At 36.5% G+C, this 21,672-nt stretch overlaps 2 protein-coding genes across 2 annotated transcripts; both read left to right on the top strand.

Moving 5' to 3' along the window:
* Positions 1–15,364: 15,364 nt before the first annotated feature.
* LOC132543088 (uncharacterized) lies at positions 15,365–17,487 on the top strand. The gene is made up of 4 exons (XM_060206542.1): positions 15,365–15,616; positions 15,740–16,420; positions 16,661–17,016; positions 17,154–17,487. The coding sequence occupies exons 1-4, from the start codon at positions 15,365–15,367 to the stop codon at positions 17,485–17,487; spliced, it is 1,623 nt and encodes a 540-aa protein (XP_060062525.1).
* A 1,171-nt stretch (positions 17,488–18,658) lies between these two features.
* On the top strand, positions 18,659–19,282 carry LOC132543087 (uncharacterized). Its single transcript, XM_060206541.1, has one exon. The coding sequence runs from the start codon at positions 18,659–18,661 to the stop codon at positions 19,280–19,282; it is 624 nt and encodes a 207-aa protein (XP_060062524.1).
* The last annotated feature ends 2,390 nt before the right edge of the window (positions 19,283–21,672 follow it).

Below are 21,672 nucleotides of genomic sequence, written 5' to 3'. Positions count from 1 at the left end.
TTTCTTATGGTGAAATGATTATGCTTAAAATGTGGGAAATCAAAATATGTCGGAAGATTCGCACACACAGATTTTGAACCAACTTGGTTCGAGATATCGTGCTTTTGATTCTTATTCTTTTGTAGGCGTGCGCAGTTTAGTTATGCATCAGTGATTTTAATACGGTACCATAGGGACCTAACTCAAATGCACACATTTGTCAAATTTCAAGGGTGTACGTCAAAGATTTAATTTACAATATTAACTTCTTGCTAATTGCGTTTCTTTTTCCTCTCAGTATAGTAAACACAAATTTGCATGCCGCATTAAGCAGTGTTTGCACCGATATTGCTGGTAATTCATATATATGCTCGTACAGTTTTAGAGATTGAGCTTTGAAAAAGGACAAAAGCTGTCGATGGCAAGCGTCTGGAATAGTTCGATGTGGTATCATATACAGACAAACGTTTAAATGACAACCATTCTGTTAGTATTCTGTTAATGCAGCGTTTGAGCCGAACCGGACATGTTGACAAAACAACCCATGTCAGGTAAATCTCGAAAGACTACACAGAAGACAGACTTCTGTGTAGAAAGGCAAGGCTATCCCCATTCCCTACTGCCGACCTTTCTCATAGCACAGCGGGACGTCATTGTTCGAGTCAGCTGGTGTAAAATAAAAAGAGTTTAAACAACAGACAACATTACTCTCACCGACCAGTTAAATGTCCTCCGTTCACTGGCTCCAACCTTATGACCTGTTGATGGACTTAAAATCGGGAGGTTTGCTGTAACCTGCATGGTACATTTTTTATCAATACACATGCACTTGACCGTTAGAACTAATCAGACTTGCGTTGTACGTACCTACCCGTGTAAAGATGACAGTTTTTTCGATCACTGTGGATTTTCTCACAAAAAGCTGAGGAGATTTCACATTTATTCAAATTATATATTTGTTTGGAACTTTTTCATGTCTGCTACCTCTCAAGTACTATCATTTATATAATGCTTATCATTTGTTTTTGTTTTTTTTTTTTAACATTTGAGCAACCTGGTATACTTATCATAGTTTCAGATCTCCGCTCACTTCATTAGTAAAATTATGACAATGACCTTCCAATTGCAATAACAAGAACAAGAAGAAAAACAAGGTGCAACGCACTCCTGGAACTTAAAAGCCCATTAACATTTCCATAACGAAATGAAACAACACCAGTCTTCTTAACGTTTATAAGGTTTAATAATTCCATTTTACAGATTTAAATTCCTCTCAGAGACATTATCCTGTGATGCAATTTTTCATCAGGGAACCTCTTTTTCGTGTTAAAAGTAATCACTTCAAGAATACGAACAGTTATCCACGACCAACAAGAGGGATATTGCACAGAAAAATTATCTTGAATATTTTCAAGGATTTTTCCAATGTTCTCATCACCATTTTTCATTTACTCTTTTTGGCAGGTGAACTCAAAAAATAGGTTAATTGACTTATACTAAATAACCATGCTTAACAATATTACGTTTAGTTTGCGAGAATTACATGCCAAAGACTTCAAAAGTGTAAATTGACATCTACCTATACTAAGGCAAAAGGCAAAACTCGCCATGGCCACAAAATTCACATTCGTACACATCGCCTGTACATTCTATACTCTTTGAGAATGATCTTGGCATATGTTTAAAACTACAAAACTTTTCTATCTTAGATACTGTTGGTTATTTAGAAAATCTCTATGTACACGTCTGTATCTCAGTGTTGGTAATTCAGTCTTCTCAGCTAAACTTTTCCAGATATGAACAATCCAATATGTTTTACGTTATGTGGTTACTACACATTTACAAACACATTTACTTATTCAAAATGATATTTGTATAGCAACGTGTTATCATTTCACTAACAGGAAACATGACTGTTCATTTTGGATACATAATATAAAGATGATCTTCAGATACATCAGTAATATCAATAGTCATCCCTAATTCACTTGACACAACACCTATACTTCACCTTTCAATATATCTGCCCGATATGCATGGATTTGCATGTTTATGGATGTTTTTGTAGAAGCCCCTTGTCGCCTTTCTCTGAGTACGAGTTCATAACCGATTGGAGACCATTAACATTTTTGGAGTCCACAATTTTACAACATGCTGTCGTCAGCAAAATCGTAAATTACACAACCAACAAGAGAGGACTCGATACAGGTGCTTGGGATATACCCATATATATGAAGTTAATCGGAAAACCGTGATCGAACACACATGTTTATTCATCAAGCAGGTTTAGAAGACAAAGAGACGTCACTTACCATGATTCAAATCCTATTGCCTTGGAGAAATGATATTCTTTTCCTCTATTAGGTTTAATAAATAATTTCAGAAGATTGACTCCATTATCCTAGATACAATGGTGCCAAACAGATGGATAATAAGTTCTGGAAACACAGTTATCGCCCCCTTTTTAAGCTTGATAGATTCGAGCTTTCTCCAATCGTTCGGTAAATGGACGATATGGAATATATAAACATCGGTTTCCTTCTTTCTATATTTTTCTATGTTTATTATTGCAATTCATCTAACCCTTGATTCTTATCAGTCTTCAACGCTTTCTGTCGATACCAGATCTGGATTCTTACCTATTGTAATATCTATAGTATGTCTACTAGTAAATACAATGCTTTAACTTCTGTCGATACCAGACCCAAACTCTTCCCCATTACAATAGGCAACAATGGAATATCTATTGAATGTCTAAATGTAAATTCCAGGATTTTTTAATATTCGGCTCGTTCATATATGCGATCTGAAAAAAAAATCGTTGCAAACACATTTGCCTTTCTCTTAGCTGTAGGTTTCTTTACATTATCTAGTAATTCCGGGATCCATGAAGATGTCGCCAACCACAATTTCAGTTTTACATTTTTTTCTCGGCGTTGGCTTTGGCAGATAATTCCTTTCAACCTCCTTCCAATTTTCTCCTTTCGTTTTTCTTCTCAACTTCGAACTTACCAATACTCTCTCCTAGTATTAAGGTCTTTAGACGAAAGTTTTTTCAGACAAGTTGTTTTCTCCTTATATGTTTGTGATACTGCTGTTTTATTTTCATTTTCTATTTATTTTTTTTCTAATATCAGGAATTCCGGCTCAGTATCAACAACACAAAGCAATCAACCAAGTTGTTTTTAATTATGGCCCTTATCAAAACCATACAAAAAAAGACATATTATATGAAATACAGGGTCTAGCGATTTGTTTTCTTTGATCTGTGACTATGGGATAATGGTCATCATTCTCGCCGGTTTCACACTTTTAACTGTTTATCAAATATACCATTATACTGTCTCAGCGGGTTAAAATGTATGCTTACACAAATGTATATTTTAAATATTGACCAAAGTCTCACTTCTTTACTTTTAAAACATTTTTCTTTACATGTAACATTTCATCTCTACATTTTTATTCTTTTTTTAATGTGTTACAAATTACCACCTAGATTACATTCTGATTCAATTACCGTAGATTGCCGGTTTTCGCAATTACTTTAGTAATTCCAATTATGCGCGGATTAAATTTTTATCTTTCAAGTCTTTCAATGTGTCCGTCCGCGTCTCTCAAATTTGCAGTACATGCAACGAGTGCTTCCTTATCGTTTTCATGTTGCTCGCTTTTCGTTCGACATCAACAGAGAACGTTCTTTCTGAACGCCACATATGACTATGTTCACCTCTTGATTCTGTGCGCTCATTGATCGTCGACATGACGGTGAGAATGTTTTCCGATACTCTGGCTGGTCTGTTTACTCTGTTTGAAGGTGTATTTTTTTTCCTTGCGGAATGCTCTTTCCAGGCAAGCTCTTTTTGCCAGGAGTGAGTCTCCTTTGTATCAGTGTTTTATCGGCAGGCTTGATAAGGACAAATAATCAATAAGTATGTGGATAATACTAATTGTTTTGACCGAAGCATAAACAACAGCTAATTAGAGTACATGCTGGCTACATAGATTATCTTACAACGCAAAACATTGTTTAAGATTCACTTGTTGAGATATCCACTATCTAAGTTCTAATTCTTCTGGAGTTATCTTCCTTTAATGAAAAATAAGTAAAGGTTTCATTTATATTGAAATTATCAGATAACTGATGATGAAATGAGTTATTAATAACTTGAATGGCGATTCGTATGATTTATGGATTGCAAGAATGTTCGAGGCAGATGAATAAAAAGGGTAAATATGCGAATATACTGGCACCTCAGTTCTGCAAAAGCAAGCCTTTTTGATTGATTTACAAGGACCTTGAAATCTCCGTGGTAGGAGAGACTTCAAGACTCTTGGAACACTTTTCCATTTTATTGATTTAGATATGTATTGGCATGATGTAGATACAAACATATCCTAGAACGCAGCTAAAAAGTAAAAGTTATATATAAATTTATCTGAATACATCTTGACTAATTGATATAATCTTACCACACGGGGATATTTACATCCCAATCAAAGATATATGGAGTTATCTCTCTTTAACAAGTTTTAAGCAAACACATTTAATTTGAAAAGTAATAAATTACTGATTATGAAATGAGTTGGATCAAAATATATTTTACAAAACTTCACTATTTATCACATTGATTGTTAACAAGATTTAGCGTTTTCAGCGTATTTAAAGTGGTATACGTAGTTCTCATTTTGGGACGTGACATTAATTTCCTGGAATGACCAAGGTTTATATGGCTGTTGTCGTGGATGAGGCGGAAGACGCTTACTCTTCCTGAACACCTCGTCTAATTCTTCTTTTTCAATAGTTTCCTTTTTATTGTGTTCATATTTTGCCCTAGTTTCATTGCATTTGAGTTTAGATTTTGATTCTTTTGACATATTGGTATTTTTTGTTGATATACGGCCTACCCAAATACTGAATTTTTTCACGTCCTTGCATTCTATTGGTATAGATGTCTATACGATCGACCTCTTACATAATGGTACAAAATGTGACAAATGATTGGGTGTGAATCTATTAATTAAATAGTTGTAATACCAAGGCTTATTTTCTAATGAACCGCTCTATGATACAAATTACATTATGTAAGAAATTGATCTCGCGATATTTATGATATCAATTTCATTAGTCAACAGGTTTTGAAATAGGCAATTTGTTGGAGGTTCATATAACTTGATATAGATTTGTCTTGTCGTTTTGTGAAAAGTTGATATAGCATACAATTGGACGAATTCAAAATTACTTCAATACCAAGATCAATAAAGATCGTGATTAAATAGCGTTAATTTTGCATCATGCACATAGTCATTCATTTCATATAAGACAAGGATGCAGGATGCACAAATGTGTCTCACAAACCCTGGCCCCAGTTTCACGAATCTTCCTGAAACCAGCAGCGTTAATTGATAATTAGTATTTTTGTTTCATTAGTGTTTTAACAACACCTGGCTATCATATTGTACTTTAAACTACATATGCATAAACTTATCTTTGTTAAAATTGGAATCACAGTGTATAGACCTCCTTAGTTTAAAAAGAGTATGTTCAACATGGTGGAATTGACATAGATATAATTTTATGATGATTTCGACAAATCAAATTATTATTGTAAATTTGAGGTATCCTTTATTAGTCCGATTACACAAATTATCTTCAAATCTTTGAATCGCTCGTAATTAGTCCCTAAAATCATATCTAAGATGCAACCTGTGTTCTAATATATACAAGATCTAAGTTTTAAGATATGTGGGGTGGTATATGGTTTTCTGATCTTGACTTAGGCTTATACATTTACCTTATGGTAATAGACCAACAGGAACACAATGCATATTTGACACAAAGTTAAAAAAAGAAAGTATTTTATTCATTTTTTTATTTTTTTATTTTTTACTATGAAGAAAAGATGAAAGCCAAAACAATTCAACCACGTATCATCAAAATAAAAGATACCACATTATGGACTTATAAGCATCTTGAATGATTGAAACTCCTGTTGGTTTAATGACGTAGAAAAAAAATAATGAAAATGCATCGCCTGCCTTTTTCACAAGGAATGATCTAAAAGTATTAAACACTTATGTTTAGGCATCTGGCTAGAGAGGCTTACAAAGGATTGTAGAAAAGACACACAAAAGCATAACACCATTCAATACAATTAAAATTTGATAAAAAAAAAAAAAAGCAGAATAATTCATAAAACTGCATAATACATTTTGTACATCTGTTTATATGCCTCCACGTAATGACGAACACCTATTTTACGTTGTTACTAAAGCTGTTTAGAAAGGTTTAATTAGGATAATACCGATTTTCAAAGTTTCCTTGGAGACATTATTCTTTCTGTTTACAAGAATGAAATAGCTGTTACGTGTTGTAGTTTGTCATCAAATACTTAATTTGGATGTTAAAGACTAATTTTGCTCTAATCTGGCGCTTTCTTTCTTTCGAAAAAAGAATCTCAAACGGTTCTATAGGGACACATTGCACCGCTTAATAGGCTCTGGATAATTTCAAGAAAAGAGAATACTGTATGATTGCCTTCCCTCAACAGCTAAATAGTCTTTTTTTTTTAAGTACCAGGGGAGCAATACAGTTTGTGACATTTGAAGGTCATAAGCTGACGGTAGTTATTTTTTCTCAAGAAAAAGACATGTAGGAGACAGAAAAGCAACAGTCTTCAAAAAAGGTGTGCTGTTATATAAGCCTCTCAATTATCTGAATAAGGTCCTTCACAATACTAACGAATATTAGAAAGACGAAACAGCTCTTTGAAATGGTTAAGTTTCAGATTTTGCTCAACTAATCAAATTAATTCTAGGTCATCAGCGTCATCCTACCTCACGCTGTTTAACATAAAAATGTTTATGATTTTTGAAAAAGAAAACAACATTACAAGTCTGTAAAAAAATATCCAACATGCCAACATAATTATAGCCCATACTCAAATTTCATAAAACTAGGGCAATCCATGAACAAAAGAAAGATTTACACGGAGACGCCTGAAAAAGGTGTTTCGGAAGAGTAAGTGCCTTGTGCTTCATCGACGACACCTTGGTCAATCGATGTAAGTAATGTCTTGTTCTCAAATGAAACCAAACTTTCCTATTATTTCCATCAACCTGCATCTTTTGAAAGCCCGTGTTACGAGTATGTCAGTCAGTCGACGACTTCTTGCATGAAAATCGCGATAGTGGATACAGGTCATGGAATATTGAATCAACTACTATATGTAAACACCAAAGGTTGTGGATTCATGAACGTTCCTATAAAAGAATGGAAAATTCACAATAAGGAGATTCAAATCATCATACCATAATACTTGGTGGAAAACTATTTCGTTGCAATAAAACATTTCAACATAAATGTCATATAACACCCGTTCAAAACGCAATACCTTGATGCAATTTTCCAATTATCTACTGTTGAAATGCATGAAACTGTTGCTTATTATAGGCAGTCATCCATGTTATGTATAACATATATAGTTCTAAGACCACTTGCAAGATATGATACACTGTAACCATATATGTTTACGAAAGCGTGTTTAAAAACTAAGCTCATTCCTCAATCACACTTCCTTTGGGTCTAGTTGCCTTATTCACAGGTCTTAGACAAAATTGATTTCAAGATAAATTAATGCTGATGACAATGGTAAGTCTAGTAATGCTACTCGGTTAAAACTGATTCAGTGCTTGTCAAACCAAATAAAGTAGAAATTATTTTGTACATATTGTGTGCAAGAATTATAAATATAATGCTTCAGGTTTTACTGTTGATTTCTTCATTGTGAAGAATTTAGTTTACAGGGGTTACTTTTGTATCAATCGTGGGGTCACCAACGAAGGCTATGTGAATGTTATTATGTTCGAACTGAAATAATCCCTCGCTTGGTCCAATTCCTGCAACATTGTCAGAAAGGAAGAATAGCCATCTGTGAAATTCGATTTTGTATTCATACCGTACGGAGCGCAGATATCTTTAAAGTCCCTTCATTAAAATATCTTAAGTGAAAAGGTGAACAGAAACGAATCTTGGCGCCTACAATCCGAGATTGTGCATCTCCCACTGTATTTTTATAGACTCTCGGGTCTTGTCCATTCTTTATAATTCTTTTTGTTTTTCATTAGTTGTTGAACTGACAAACACCATTCAAGCTCTCAAGTCCTATCTATGGTCTAATCCTGTCAGTTATTTTTCTATGATGTTAGAAATGCCTATCCAGTATTTGTCAAGAATTTACCGTTTGCAAATTTTCATTGTCAAAATTCAAGATGATCATCTGGCAACTAATTTGTTTTCTGAACAGTCGAAATTATGAGGGCACAACTAGGAACCACAGATGCATTATATACCGTCAAATAGGCCATATAAAACGAATAAACAATCTTGATATGAAAATTGCTATACCAATTTAATTATTGGTCTATTGCACCTCCCAATCTAATTTTGATACTTCTTTCGATATATTTTGGTTTCTCTCAATTGTCTCCTCCGTTTCAAAATATTAACCCAACACATCATCGATGAGTGATAAAAGGACGAAAGAGTTGTACCATGTAGTATCATTGACAAGTCCTAGAAGGACGAAACAGATGCATGATGTAACATCACTGACGACTCCTAAAAGGACCACACAGCTGCATGATGTAGCATCACTGACGAGTCCTGGAAGACCGAAACAGCTGTATGATGTAGCATCAATGACGAGACCTAAAACGACCAAACAGTTCTATGATGTATTATCACTGACGAGTCCTAGAAGGACGAAACAGCTGTATGATGTAGCATCACTTACGAGTCCCAGAAGGACGAAACAGCTTCATGATGCAGTAACGCTGAAAAGATGCTCTGTTGTATCTGAATTGATATTTGAAGGATTCCTTTCACTTGTATGTCTTGTACAATCTTGGAACATTGGAAGTAGAATATCAATGTTGAACACAACGCAAGAACATTATCAAGGAAACCGTTGTTCTGATGAAAAAAATAGAGTTGCTAATTAATTCACATACGTTGAAACATGTCAATTATACTTACAATAAGCTATATAATACAAAGCGAAGCGATCAAATTTCATCACGTAGAAGAACTCTTCTTTATCAATTACCGATAGTCTTAAAAGAGAAATGATGTAAAAGTACAGTTTTTTGTGATGTACGACGACATTCAGCAAACACAATAGATATCATATTGTGTATTTGGATTCTTTTTATAATTTTGTTAAAACATAAAATTTATATAAAGTGATGAAAACAACTAATGGAGAGCAGATGAGAGAAACTAACAGACATGTGATCTGTCATCATATATGTGTTTATCTGAGCTTCATATTAAGCATAACATCAGGCTTAATTCCATTAATTAAAACATAATTTTGCCAATTGCAAACTCTTTAACATCCGTTTCTATCCTTTGAAAAGATCTGATATTAACATAAATAGTCAGATACCATAATCCGATAAATTTTCTTCATTTTACTAGTGAAACAATGGTAAAATAAAATGAACATTGTTCTGGATTAACATCAAAACTGTAATTACAGCGCTTCACATAAAATAGATAAGTCTGGTATATCATTAAAAATATTCCTTCTGATCTTACCGTACTCATTATACCTCTCGTATCAATTATACGTCGTGATAGAAGCAGGATATTATTGCTAATAGGATTCAGAAGAGAGACAAGTATCAAGATGATTTGCAAGGATTCTACACATATATAATGGGTCTATGTCGTGATATCTAGGTCTTAGTTCCTGAAGCTGAACCTGGATGAAAGCAAGTGTATTATTGTACTGAAGCTATTATACAATGATACTTAGTATGAGCTAAAATGTTGCTAAATAAGTCGGATAAATGTTCCAATGCGAGTGATGCATACTGAGGCTATATTAGCGGCCACGCACTTCTTCTTCACGTTTCATGCAAAAATCACATTTATTCTTACCATTTCATGTTATCTCATGACATGGTAGGACATGTAGATCTTTTCAGTGATTTGAGGAATCGGATTTCTCTCCATCTCATCTTTACCAGTTTGCATGCTTGCTTTGATCTTTGGATTTTATTTGAAAAATTTGCGTGAAAAAGCATAAAACCAAGAAAGCTGAAAAATATTTCTTGAAATTATATTCGCATATATGCGATTGATAAGTCGAACCAGGGCAAAATATACGTCCCTATGAAGCTCTTTAGTGCTTCCAGAAAACGTATCAAACATTTCATATCACTATTTATAAGACCCTCTACTTTACCAAGAGAACAACGGTATGATGTCAGTGGCATTACTTTATTTTGACTGATTACACATGCGAAGTCAATATATCGATGCATTTACAACGGCAGTCTTGCATATCAGTTCGCCTTACCACACAAGATAAACGGAAAATACAGATGCAATTTAAACGACTCATTGATAGCTCACAGCTTTAAGAAAATAAAACTGGATAGAAAAAAAATTTTTAGAAATAGATTATCGCATCTTCTTCAGTTGCCTCTTTGGTTTCAAAATGTAACCTCACTAGGTCCTAGGAGGACGAAACAGGTGTGTAATTCACTTAATCTCATTGGATATAATTCTAAATTTGTGTTTAAAAGTGCTGTTCACTTGTGTGTCTTTAAAAAATTTCCCTTTAAAATTAGTCGATGGGTAAAGTTATAAATTAGGAAAGTAAACTCTGCTATTCACGTTTACAAGTGTATTTTACGCAATTTTGGAAGGAGTATGACCCGATTTATCATATTTCACCTATAAGCATAGGATAATGAACGAGTTTTCATTGCATGTGTGATTTTATTCATTTATTTTATCTTTATGGAATATATTAAGAGCAGAATCATGTATATCGTTTACAGTGTTATTACAATGATTTATTCAAAATGGACAGGTTACGGTTATACCACAGTTTTAATTATTTTACATGAAAGAATATATTACCGGATTGTAAGTAAAAATGGAAGCAATGTTGGGAAATGCTTACATGAAGCAACTACCTTGTTGAAGAAACACGTAACAAAAATGACTCGTTTGACCTATGAATTATGTGAGACACAGTAAAACTTAAGGATATTCTTAAGAAACTGTTTAGAGTAAGTGAAAGCGAATACTAACAGGAGTGCAAACATGCATATGCGTTTGATGACAATGGTGTACAAGTTTCATGGTCGACATAATTACCTCATTGGGAAACATTTTATTTCCTTATTTGATATAAAAATTGGACGTTATTGATGTTCTATTTATTAAGTCGTTGTTCACAGTGACCTCGTTTGAAAAGTGATAATACTTACTTGGATAGACCAAGATTCACATGCCGGATGTCGTCGATCAAGCAGACATCGCGTTCTTTCCGGAACACGTTGTCCTATTTTTGGTATTTTTCAGGATTACCAGTGTAAATCTTTCATTTTCTCCTAGTTGTATTGCATTTGACATGTTGGTATGTTCTTCGCCGTTTTTGGTAAATGTGACATCTAAATATATGCATTTTTACCTGGTTTGCATACTGATTTTTTATATGTATTTTATTGGGGGTTTTTTATTATTAATTATTTAAGTTTAAACAAATACATTCATATGTAATAATTGGTGATGATTTAATATTGATTTTCACGATAATTCGAACATTTATGACAACACTAAGTCACATTTGTTTTTATTATGATTTCTATGCATTATCGAGCTAATTATAGTATAGATATACCTTAACGTACTATGAGCTGAAGGCCTTATGATATTGAATTTTAATTATTACATATATTCCCGCCTTTAAGTATTTAAATGCAACTAGTGTTGGTATCTTCACGACTCCTTCGTGTACAATGTGGTCAATCCGCCGAAGAATTTGTCAGTGATTACCTAGATTTGCAGTAAGAGTAGGTCACTGTTCTATGAGGATTTACTATTGACAATTAGATTGTATAATGTCGGCATATAATGTAACCAGCAGAACCCCAGAGGGATATTGCGGCTAGCACTGTTCGAGACTAAATCTAATTATTTAACTTTCGAGGAAAACTTTGGACACTTATTAAGTTTGATGGGGGCACGATTGGTGATTTACTAAAGAAATGTAATTCGTTTAACATCCTTCGAGAGTATATTTGCAAGTTCAAGGTGAAAGTACTTTCTCTTATACTTCACACTACCTTTTCTTGGCACAGGAATGGTAACGTCTTTACCTTGGTAAATTAATGCAGTCAATTCACGCTTTTTGTAGGATGGTGTCAACAGCATATGTCAGTAAAATTCAAGAGTCAGCACAAAGAGTTAAAACCTCTCTCCTAATATCCTTTAGATAAAACAATTTTTGCTGATGCCTCGAGAATTTAATTTTTAACATCATTTTTCGAGGATTCATCCTACCATTTCATTTTCATAAGTATTTTCTTTGCTTAGACACTTTGACCTCTTAATGATATTGATGAACTACCTGTTCCGTTTCCATGAACAATCATATTGAGTTTGTGAACTGTTTGGTCAAGACAACATGCCAACGGACGAAAAAGAAAAAAATATGTAAACTAGTAGAGTTGACTTTCACACAAAACAAATGACAATCATAAATAAAACGAATTACATGAAAAACACACATCAATTTCATTGAAATTTGAAAGTCAATTATGTAAAACGATTGCAAAATATGATACAGTAAAATATAAACCATAGAACCTACAAACTCAACACAAATAAATACACCATGATAATTGATTATTTAAGTATGCAGATGAAAATTATTATGGATGGAATGTTCATTGTCACGCTTACATGGTTTTTCACAAATGACTGTATTTCAATGCTATGTAAATGATCATAAACCTAAAGGGATAATACCTTTATCATTTTGATGATCAGTTATGTCAGTCATGCCGATATTGCGTGGGGTAAATTATGATAGTGTTTGAATGTTAAAATCTAAATATTTGCAAACACAAACTTTTTTTCTGAATTATTCATTGACTGTCCCCTTCACATTCCATATTTTCTTGCATCAATCAATATCATTATACACCTTTACCGACGTACTGTGAAAAGAGCACATAGCTGAGTTCAGTTTCATTAATTAATCGGTTCTTACTCTGATGCAAATGTATGCATTGGTGTAATTTACTACTTTATTTTCTATTTCGTGTAAAATCTTATTTCTTATGTAATGAACTAAATCTAAGCTTTGCCTTGTATCTATCTCTGTCTAAAACCATGAAAGAATTCGATCCCCGTGATTCTACTTGTGATAGAATCACTGCATGTTTCGTTAATTGTGTTCGGGGAAAAGGACTGTTCGGCGAATTACAGGCCCCACTGAGGGTTGATTTATATGTCAGGAATGCATTGCAAATAAACCAATTCCAAAAATCAGAAGTTCAAGTGTAAAGCAAAGTTCGAGCAAAGGTTAAATTGAGGGCAAAGTAGGTCACAGTTGGTGTGAACCAATATCCAAAAATGATGTTTCAGTGACTAGTTGTGTAGGAGCTAAGACCCAGGCAGTTTTTTCTTTGATATCGGACAAAAGGTCAGAGTGAGTAACGTTTGTTAAATGATACATCGCCTCACCAAGATGAACCCTTACCAAAAGTATGAAGATCCAGTGAAATACTTGTATATACTGTCCATGGAAACAAGAAGAAAATACTATTAAGTAAACAAAATTGTAAACTAATCTTCAAATTCCGTATAAGGAGAAACATTTGAAAGAAAAAATGACTTGCATAAAGACCCTTGATCAAAAATATACAAGAACGTGATTCGGAATAGTTTTTTCTGTTGCATCGCCAGCAACCGTCATACAACTTTTGTCATTTCCACTATATGATAATAGAATCTCTACAGAAATATATTTGATATCGTGTTTAAATGATACTCTTGCTTTGATATTGAACATTTTTCATTCATGAAAATATGATATGCAACGTTTAAGTAGGTGTAGAAAGCTTAATCTATGGACTGACTATCATAATTAATTTGTTTGTTCCATAGTTTCGAAAAACCTGATGGAAATGTCTCTTTTTAAACAAACATAAAGATACAACTGATATTATTTATTATACTTTTATACTTTTTAGTAATTGCAGAAAGTTAAATTTATGTACTGACTATCATGTTTATCTTGTTTGTGAATCGAACCATAGATTTGAAAAAACTTGCCGAAAATGTCCCACTTTAACAGACATAAAGATTCATCAGATATGAATTGTAGCATTATTATGGTTCGTTGGTGCATATACGTAATATATCAAATGTCTCAGTAAAGCAATTTAATTATCCTTTTATGTAGACAACAGTAAATTCTGCTGTTAATTTACTATTTTTGAGACACGTGTATCGGGAAAATCAGTGTTGTCTGACTGTTGCTATCTCTTGTCAATATTGTTTTACTTTCTGTTACAGCAGCTATGAAACCGATACAAAATATTTTGAAAATGTTACAAACATTTCTATAGTGTCAGTATTTTTGCTGCTTGAAATTGTATTCAATCATTTCAAACAGACCCTGCATCCAGACATTAGATAGATATTTTAAACATTCCAATCCTATTGTGATCCACGGAAACCAATAATAGCAACGTCATTGTTATAATTGCTTGACAAGACTTTGAAGGCATCCGTAGCGAATAGCGTGTTGATTTAATCGAAACAATTTAACAGAATGGCCTAGTTTGCAAAAACGATCGACAAAAAACGTTATTAACGTCGTGACAGTGAAATTGTACATTGATTTAATCTTATTGATTTAGGTTCAGAAAATATCACATTGTATTCGGCACACAGATCAGTACTAATACAGGTCTGATGAAGACACGCAATGTCTGATAGAGACGGTTTTCCAATAAAACTGCAAATCTCAATCTAGATATGTGTCAACAATGTTTACCAAATATCATATTCTTTTTCATGTTTATGCTTTTAAGTTTTTTTAACTTCAAAGTGATACATCAGAAGCACAAAATTGCTCAAGTATCACAGTGAATTGAATGTTTTACATATGTCCTAAATATATGTTTTTCCGTTGAAACTTTTTTTCTATTTGTAATGGCTAATTTAATTGACAAATTACGTAAATATGATATAATAAATGTAGCATATGCTTGAATCTGAATCAACAAAATGTATTAATACCAAATCATAAAGCATTAATTTCGCATCCTGATTCAAAAACATTCATTGAACTGTGTGATATATGGATCAATCCGGTACATGTTACTGTAGGGTATTTAGTATAACCCTGAGCGTTAGCTCTTCTGTCGTGAAGGTTAATAAAAGCAGTTGTATCGCCTGGACGCCATTTCTTATGAGTTGATTGTTCCACGTGGGTAGCAAACAAGATATTACAGTGGCGACGAGGCACGGAACTTGTGGTAAGATCGACTCTGTGTTTTGAACGAAAGCACCATGGCGAAAATAGGCCGTATCGGCGAGTTCGCAGAGGGCAAAGAGGATTTCAGTTGTTACGTTGAGAGACTGGAACAGTTTTTTGCCGCGAATGATACAGCTGACGTTAAACGGGTCCCTGTGTTTCTAGCGGTAGTAGGTCTGCAAACATATGCTTTGCTTGGGAACATTCTCACCCCAGAACTGCCCAGTACCAAAGCGTATGAGGAGTTGACGGCAGCACTAACTAGACATTACTCCCCCAAACCACTCGTGATAGGAGAACGGTTTAAATTTCACAATCGTAAATAGAGGGAGGGGGAATCAGTTTCTGATTATGTAGTCAGCCTAAAGAATTTGGCAAAGTATTGTGAGTTCGGGGACTTCCTTAATCAGGCTTTGAGGGACAGACTAGTATGCGGATTACGGAGTGAGGTCATACAAAAGAAACTGTTGGCAGAGAAAGACTTGGACCTGGCCAGGGCTAATGAAATCGCGTTAGCCATGGAGATGGCGACAAAGAACACTGAGGTAATTTCGCAGCCGGCCATTGGTTCAGTCAATGTTGTGAACAAAGGTCAGAAGTACAAGCCTCGGAAATCAAAGTACTGGGGTACTGAAAGATCACACTCGGACAAGGCAGAGGGAACCAACAGTGACTCAGGTAAAAGGTGTTTTCGCTGTGGTGGAAAACATATACCAGCAGACTGTAAGTTTCTGCATGCGCAGTGTTATGTGTGTCAGAAAGAGGGACATATTGGAAAAAAATGTCCAACCAAAAGGTCAAAAGGGCCTGTAAGCGGTACTAACATTAGTAAGACTAAGTATCTGGAGGCGCAGGAACTCAAGGATTATGAGTTCTTATATGGCCTGTATAATGTCGCTAGTGTTGATAAGGGCTATAAGGTGAACCTCGATTTGAACGGTTGTCCAGTTCAGATGGAAATTGACACAGGAGCCGAGGTCACTATTTGCTCGGAGAAGGTGTATACTGATCACCTCTCGCAATTGTCCTTGCAAAAGCCCACGGTCAAGCTGAAATACTATGGTGGCGTGAACGTGCCATTACGCGGTGAGGTAACCGTTCCGGTGACATACGGAAATCAGAGCCATAACTTGTTGTTGCGCGTCGCATGTGGCAACCGTCCATCGTTGTTGGGTCGGAACTGGCTAAGCCACATCAAGCTCGATTGGCCAAGTATATTTACTGTGACCCAGTCAGTGCAGTCGCAGCGCATTGATACGTCGGTCAAGTAACTGTTGGTCAAGCATCACAAGCTGTTCCAGAAAGGTCTGGGAACGATACAATAATTCAAGGCTCAAGTAAAGGTTCGGTCGGATGTACAGCCCATTTTCTGTAAGGCCCGGGCGGTGCCTTTGTCCCTGAAGGAAGCCTTAGAGAAGGAGTTTCATAGACTTGAAAATGAAGGCATTGTGTCGCGAGTCGAACAAAGCGATTGGGCGACTCCAGTTGCCATTGTGCCTAAGGCCGATAAGTCAATACGCCTTTGTGGCGACTTCAAGGTGACTGTAAACAAGTGCTTGGATGAACAACAGTATCCACTTCCGAATGTGGAAGACATGTTTGCACAGCTGGCCGGTGGTCAGAAGTTTACGAAGTTGGATTTATCGCAGGCGTACCAGCAGTTAACATTAGACGAGGCCTCAGAGAAGTATTTAACCATAACCACACACCTGGGATTATTCAGGTATCATCGGTTACCGTTCGGTGTTGCATCGGCCCCCGCTATCTTTCAGTCAGTCATGGATCAGATATTGCAGGGAGTACCGCATATCATGTGTCGTATAGACGATATCCTACGGCACCAAGCGACAGTGAACACATCAAGATCTTAGGTGAAGTGTTGCGCAGACTCGAGGAGCACCACGTCCGTCTACGCGAGGACAAGTGTAAGTTCATGGAGGACACCGTCGAGCATATGGGTCATATGGTGGATCGCGAGGGAATCTATCCCACTGAGGCGAAAATCGAAGCGATCAAGAACGCGCCAAGTCCGACAAATGTGTCTGAACTGAAATCATTTTTAGGACTTTTGAACTATTATGGTCAGTATATGCCGAATCTGTCGACCAAGTTGCAGCCTTTGCACGAGCTTTTGCGACAGGATGAGTCCTGGAACTGAACCTTACAGTGCGAGTGCGCGTTTCGGTCGTGTAAGGACCAGTTGTCAAGTGATCGCGTGTTGGGTCATTACGACATGAACAAGCCGCTACGGTTAGCGTGCGATGCATCTGCTTATGGGGTCGGAGCTGTGATCTCCCACATTTGTGACAACGGAGAGGAGCGTCCCATTGCATACGCGTCATGAACTCTATCAGCGAGTGAAAAGAATTACGCTCAGGTGGAGAAGGAAGCGTTGGGTCTGGTGTTTGGTGTCCGGAAGTTTCCCAAGTATTTGTATGGGCGTCAGTTCACCCTGGTGACGGATCACCAGCCGTTAGTTACAATCTTAGGCCCAAGAACGGCGTCCCGACTTTAGCTGCCGCAAGGATGCAGCGATGGGCTCTTATATTGTCCGCGTATCAATACGATATTGAGTATCGGAGGGCCGAACATCATGCCAATGCAGACGCGTTTTCGCGGTTGCCTGTCAAAAGTGACGGGAAGTCGGAGGAATTGGAGGTCTACCACTTCACTCAGTTGGATGACTTACCAGTGACATCTGAGGACGTTGCGAAGGGGACGAGACGTGATGTAGTGCTGTCGAAGGTACTTGACTATGCACTGCGAGGTTGGCCTAATTATGTGTCAGATCGCGACCTGCAACCATTTCATCAGCGCAGGAATGAACTGTCTACTGAGTAGGGTTGTGTGTTGTGGGGTTTGCGTGTAATCATCCCACAAGCCTATCGATAGCGTATTCTGGCCCAACTACAAGAACAGCATGTTGGAATGAGCCGGATGAAATCTCTAGCCCGGAGTTATCTGTGGTGGCCTGGCCTGGATAAAGACATCGAAACAGTGGTCAGTGCCTGTAATGCATGTCATGCTACGAAGAAAATGCCCCCGGTGGCCTACTCGTGTGTGGCAGCGTGTCCACATAGACTTTGCGGAGAAAGACAAGATATATTTTCTTGTGGTTGTGGACAGTCACTCTAAGTGGGTTGAGGTGACTCATAAGACAACCACTACTTCTGAGAGGACTATCGAAGTCCTTCGGTCACTCTTCAGTTCTTATGGCCTACCTGAAGAGGTTGTCTCTGATAATGGCCCCCTGTTTACCTCAACTGAGTTCGAACAGTTCATGAAACGGAACGGGGTCAAGCATACTCTAGTAACGTCCTATCACCCAGATGGACTCAAATGGAGCGGCAGAACGCTCATTCCAGATCTTGAAACAAACGCTTCAAAAGCAGGTCTTTGATTGTGATGAACAATATACAATTCAGCATAGGCTCAGTAACTTGTTACTGAAGTATCGATCTACTCCACAGACTGCTACTGGTGTATCGCCAGCTGAATTATTTCTTCAGCGTCAGCTACGCACACCTCTCTCGTTGTTGAAACCTGACACTGGAAGTCGCGTTCAACAGAAGCAAGCTGAGCAAAAACGACAACATGACAAAGGGCGAGTTCGGGTTCGAACATTCTCGCCGAAACAGACAGTGCGGATGAGGAATTTCATGGGTGGTCAGGAAAAGTGGATGCCGGGTACGATAGTGAGACAGCTAGGTCCTCTTACTTATCTCGAACGGGTAGGACCAAACATTCGCTACACCCATGTTGATCATATCTTATCGTCAGGGGAGGAACCGTTATTTGACGATTTATCCGTGGTGTCTAATTCGGGTTCAAACCAGTCGCAAGTGGATACACCCGTGATACTACCAGAGACGTTCTCGCGTTCTCCAATAACGTCTAAGGAACCTGAAACACTTAAGGTGCCATCTCTGTACCTGACGCCTCAGCAGTCGTAGCACCGATTCCAACTCCTCAGCTGGAATCGTCGACGAGTGACATTCAGACACCCGTTGTGTCGAGCACTAGCCCGGTCGTTCGTCGTAATCCACCTAGGAACCGTCAGCCCCCACAAAAGTTTAATTTGTTTGTTGGTATTAGCCATATCATTGACAGTGATAAGTGTTGGTGATTGAGATCACTTTTAATTACAGTATTTGCAGTGAATGTTGAATTATCGTTTCTTTCAGTTCAGAAGACCAAAGACTGGTTAACAATAATCAACAGAGATTTTGTGTAATTTGAATATTGAACTTGACATTTAAAAGAGGGAGGAGTGTGATATATGGATCAATCCGGTACGTGTTACTGTAGGGTATTTAGTATAAGCCTGAGTGTTAGCTCTTCTGTCGTGAAGGTTAATAAAAGCAGTTGTATCACCTGGACGCCATTTCTTATGAGTTGATTGTTCCACGTGTGTAGCAAACAAGATATTACGAACTGATCTTAAAATAGGTCGTCATGAAAACCTAAGTGATAATTCAATAATATGGATAACTCATTCTAATATATTTTGCTAGATGTTCCAATATTTATATATATATATATATATTTATTTTTTTTTTTTTTTTTTTTTTTTTTTGTTGTTTTGTTTTTTTTTTTTTTTTTTTTTTTTTTTTTTTTTTTTTGTCGTATTAAATTTTAACATATAACATTAGCTCAGCTGAGCTATTACGACAACAATGATATAGAGATAAAGCGTTCGAATTTTTCACGCTAGCGACTTAAAAAAAGCGCAATGATAATGAATGTCCCACGAGATACAAAGTAATAACATTACCGACAGCTAGATGCTCTTTAACATATTAGAAGATATCTATCTGAATTCCTAATGCTTTCAACATTGCCAAAGTATAATTTTACATATAGTTTGAATTATCGGAGCAATCAAACCGAAGTGTACCATTACAAACTTGCATATTAATGTTCATTATAATTTTGAAAGAGGTGTTTTATTATGGTGTGCGTGTTAAAATTTTATCAAATGTTCAACAATACCTTTATGAACACATTTTGCAGGTTAAGAAGACAATGTCCAGCGTAAGCAAACCATGAAAAGCATATTCCAGTCTTATACGAGGGCTGATTGATAAGTTGTGAGCCTTGCATCGAAGACGTTAAGCAGTGATGTCCTTTTTCAGCTGTACTACTCCCTGACTATTTAAGGCTGAAGACTGATGTCATTTTGTCAGTTTATGGAGACGGGGTAGCACTATAAATCCAACAAGGCAAGTGATTTTTTGCAAATGGACAAAATCGCTGAAAGAGCAGTGATTCAATAGTTGCATAAGAAAGGCTTAGCACCTAATGCTACCCATATCGATGTGGTAGAAACTAAGGAATGATGCCCATTCATATGCTACAGTGAAAAGGGTGGGTGGAGGAAATTAGGGGTGGCAGGCAGCGGCGTAGGGATGACACCCGTCTTGGAAGGTATGACCATAAATGGTCATGAAAGTCCATGATATTTTTATGACTGACAGACGAGTTACAGAGAGAAATATAGCCGGTACCGTGGGTTTTTTTGACAGGAAAGTGTACATTTCATTCTTACAGACGATATTGTAATAAGAAAACTCCCGGCCCATTGGTTACCACGACTTCTGCAGCTGAAGCACATAAGGCGGATTTTGTCGGGCTCTAATCTGAACCTTTCAGAGGCAGATCCTGCTAAGTTTTTGCATAGGTTTATGACTATGAATAGATCTTGATTCCATCATTTCACCCAAGAGACCAAACAAAAGTCTAAAAAAAATTGAAGCATCCTGGTTCATCCCTGCCAAAGAAGGCAAAGACTATTCCTCAGCTGGAACAGTTATGACCTCAGTTTTCTGGGATGCTGATGGAATTCTAATTGTAAATTATCTGCAAAAAGGACAAACAATCAATGGTACATATAATACATCACTTCTTAGGCAATTGAGAGAAAACTCTGTAAAGGTGCGTTGTTCCACCAGGACAATGCTCCTGTTCACAAGTCTGCCACTGCCATTGCTGTCATTAACGATTTTGGCTTTTAATTGATTGAAAATCCCGCTTATTCGCCTGATCTCGCTCCACCAGACTTTCATCTATTTCCAGAATTGAAAAAATGTTATTTCCGGTACCCACTTTCGTTCAGATAATGACGTCATACATTCAGTTGAGGACTTTCTTTAAAACTAGCATTAAGTACCTTAAACATCGCTGGCAAAAGTGCACAGACAATGAAAGAGTTCATGATAAAAAAAAAATAGAATATATCCCCCAAATGTAAAACCCTTAAAAATGAGTCTCACAACTTATCAATTACCCCCTCGCATTTATATTTGACGTGTTGCTGAAATTCCAAAACAAATTGCAGCTGTTC

This window comes from Ylistrum balloti, unplaced genomic scaffold (genome assembly GCF_031769215.1).
Source record: "Ylistrum balloti isolate Yb309-2 unplaced genomic scaffold, AGI_CSIRO_Ybal_v1 Utg369740, whole genome shotgun sequence".
NCBI lineage: Eukaryota > Metazoa > Mollusca > Bivalvia > Pectinida > Pectinidae > Ylistrum > Ylistrum balloti.
Note: the sequence above shows the minus strand (reverse complement) of the source record. Positions and strands in the feature narration are given on the sequence as shown.

What these genes read in the sequence shown, in the direction of transcription:
- LOC132543088 (XM_060206542.1), top strand. Translation starts at nt 15,365, where the DNA reads ATGGCGAAAATAGGCCGTATCGGCGAGTTCGCAGAGGGCAAAGAGGAT. An exon ending in ACGTGCCATTACGCGGTGAG is followed by an intron (nt 16,421 to 16,660) that starts GTAACCGTTCCG and finishes CAATAATTCAAG; the next exon opens with GCTCAAGTAAAGGTTCGGTC. An exon ending in TTAGACGAGGCCTCAGAGAA is followed by an intron (nt 17,017 to 17,153) that starts GTATTTAACCAT and finishes TGTGTCGTATAG; the next exon opens with ACGATATCCTACGGCACCAA.
- LOC132543087 (XM_060206541.1), top strand. Translation starts at nt 18,659, where the DNA reads ATGGACTCAAATGGAGCGGCAGAACGCTCATTCCAGATCTTGAAACAA.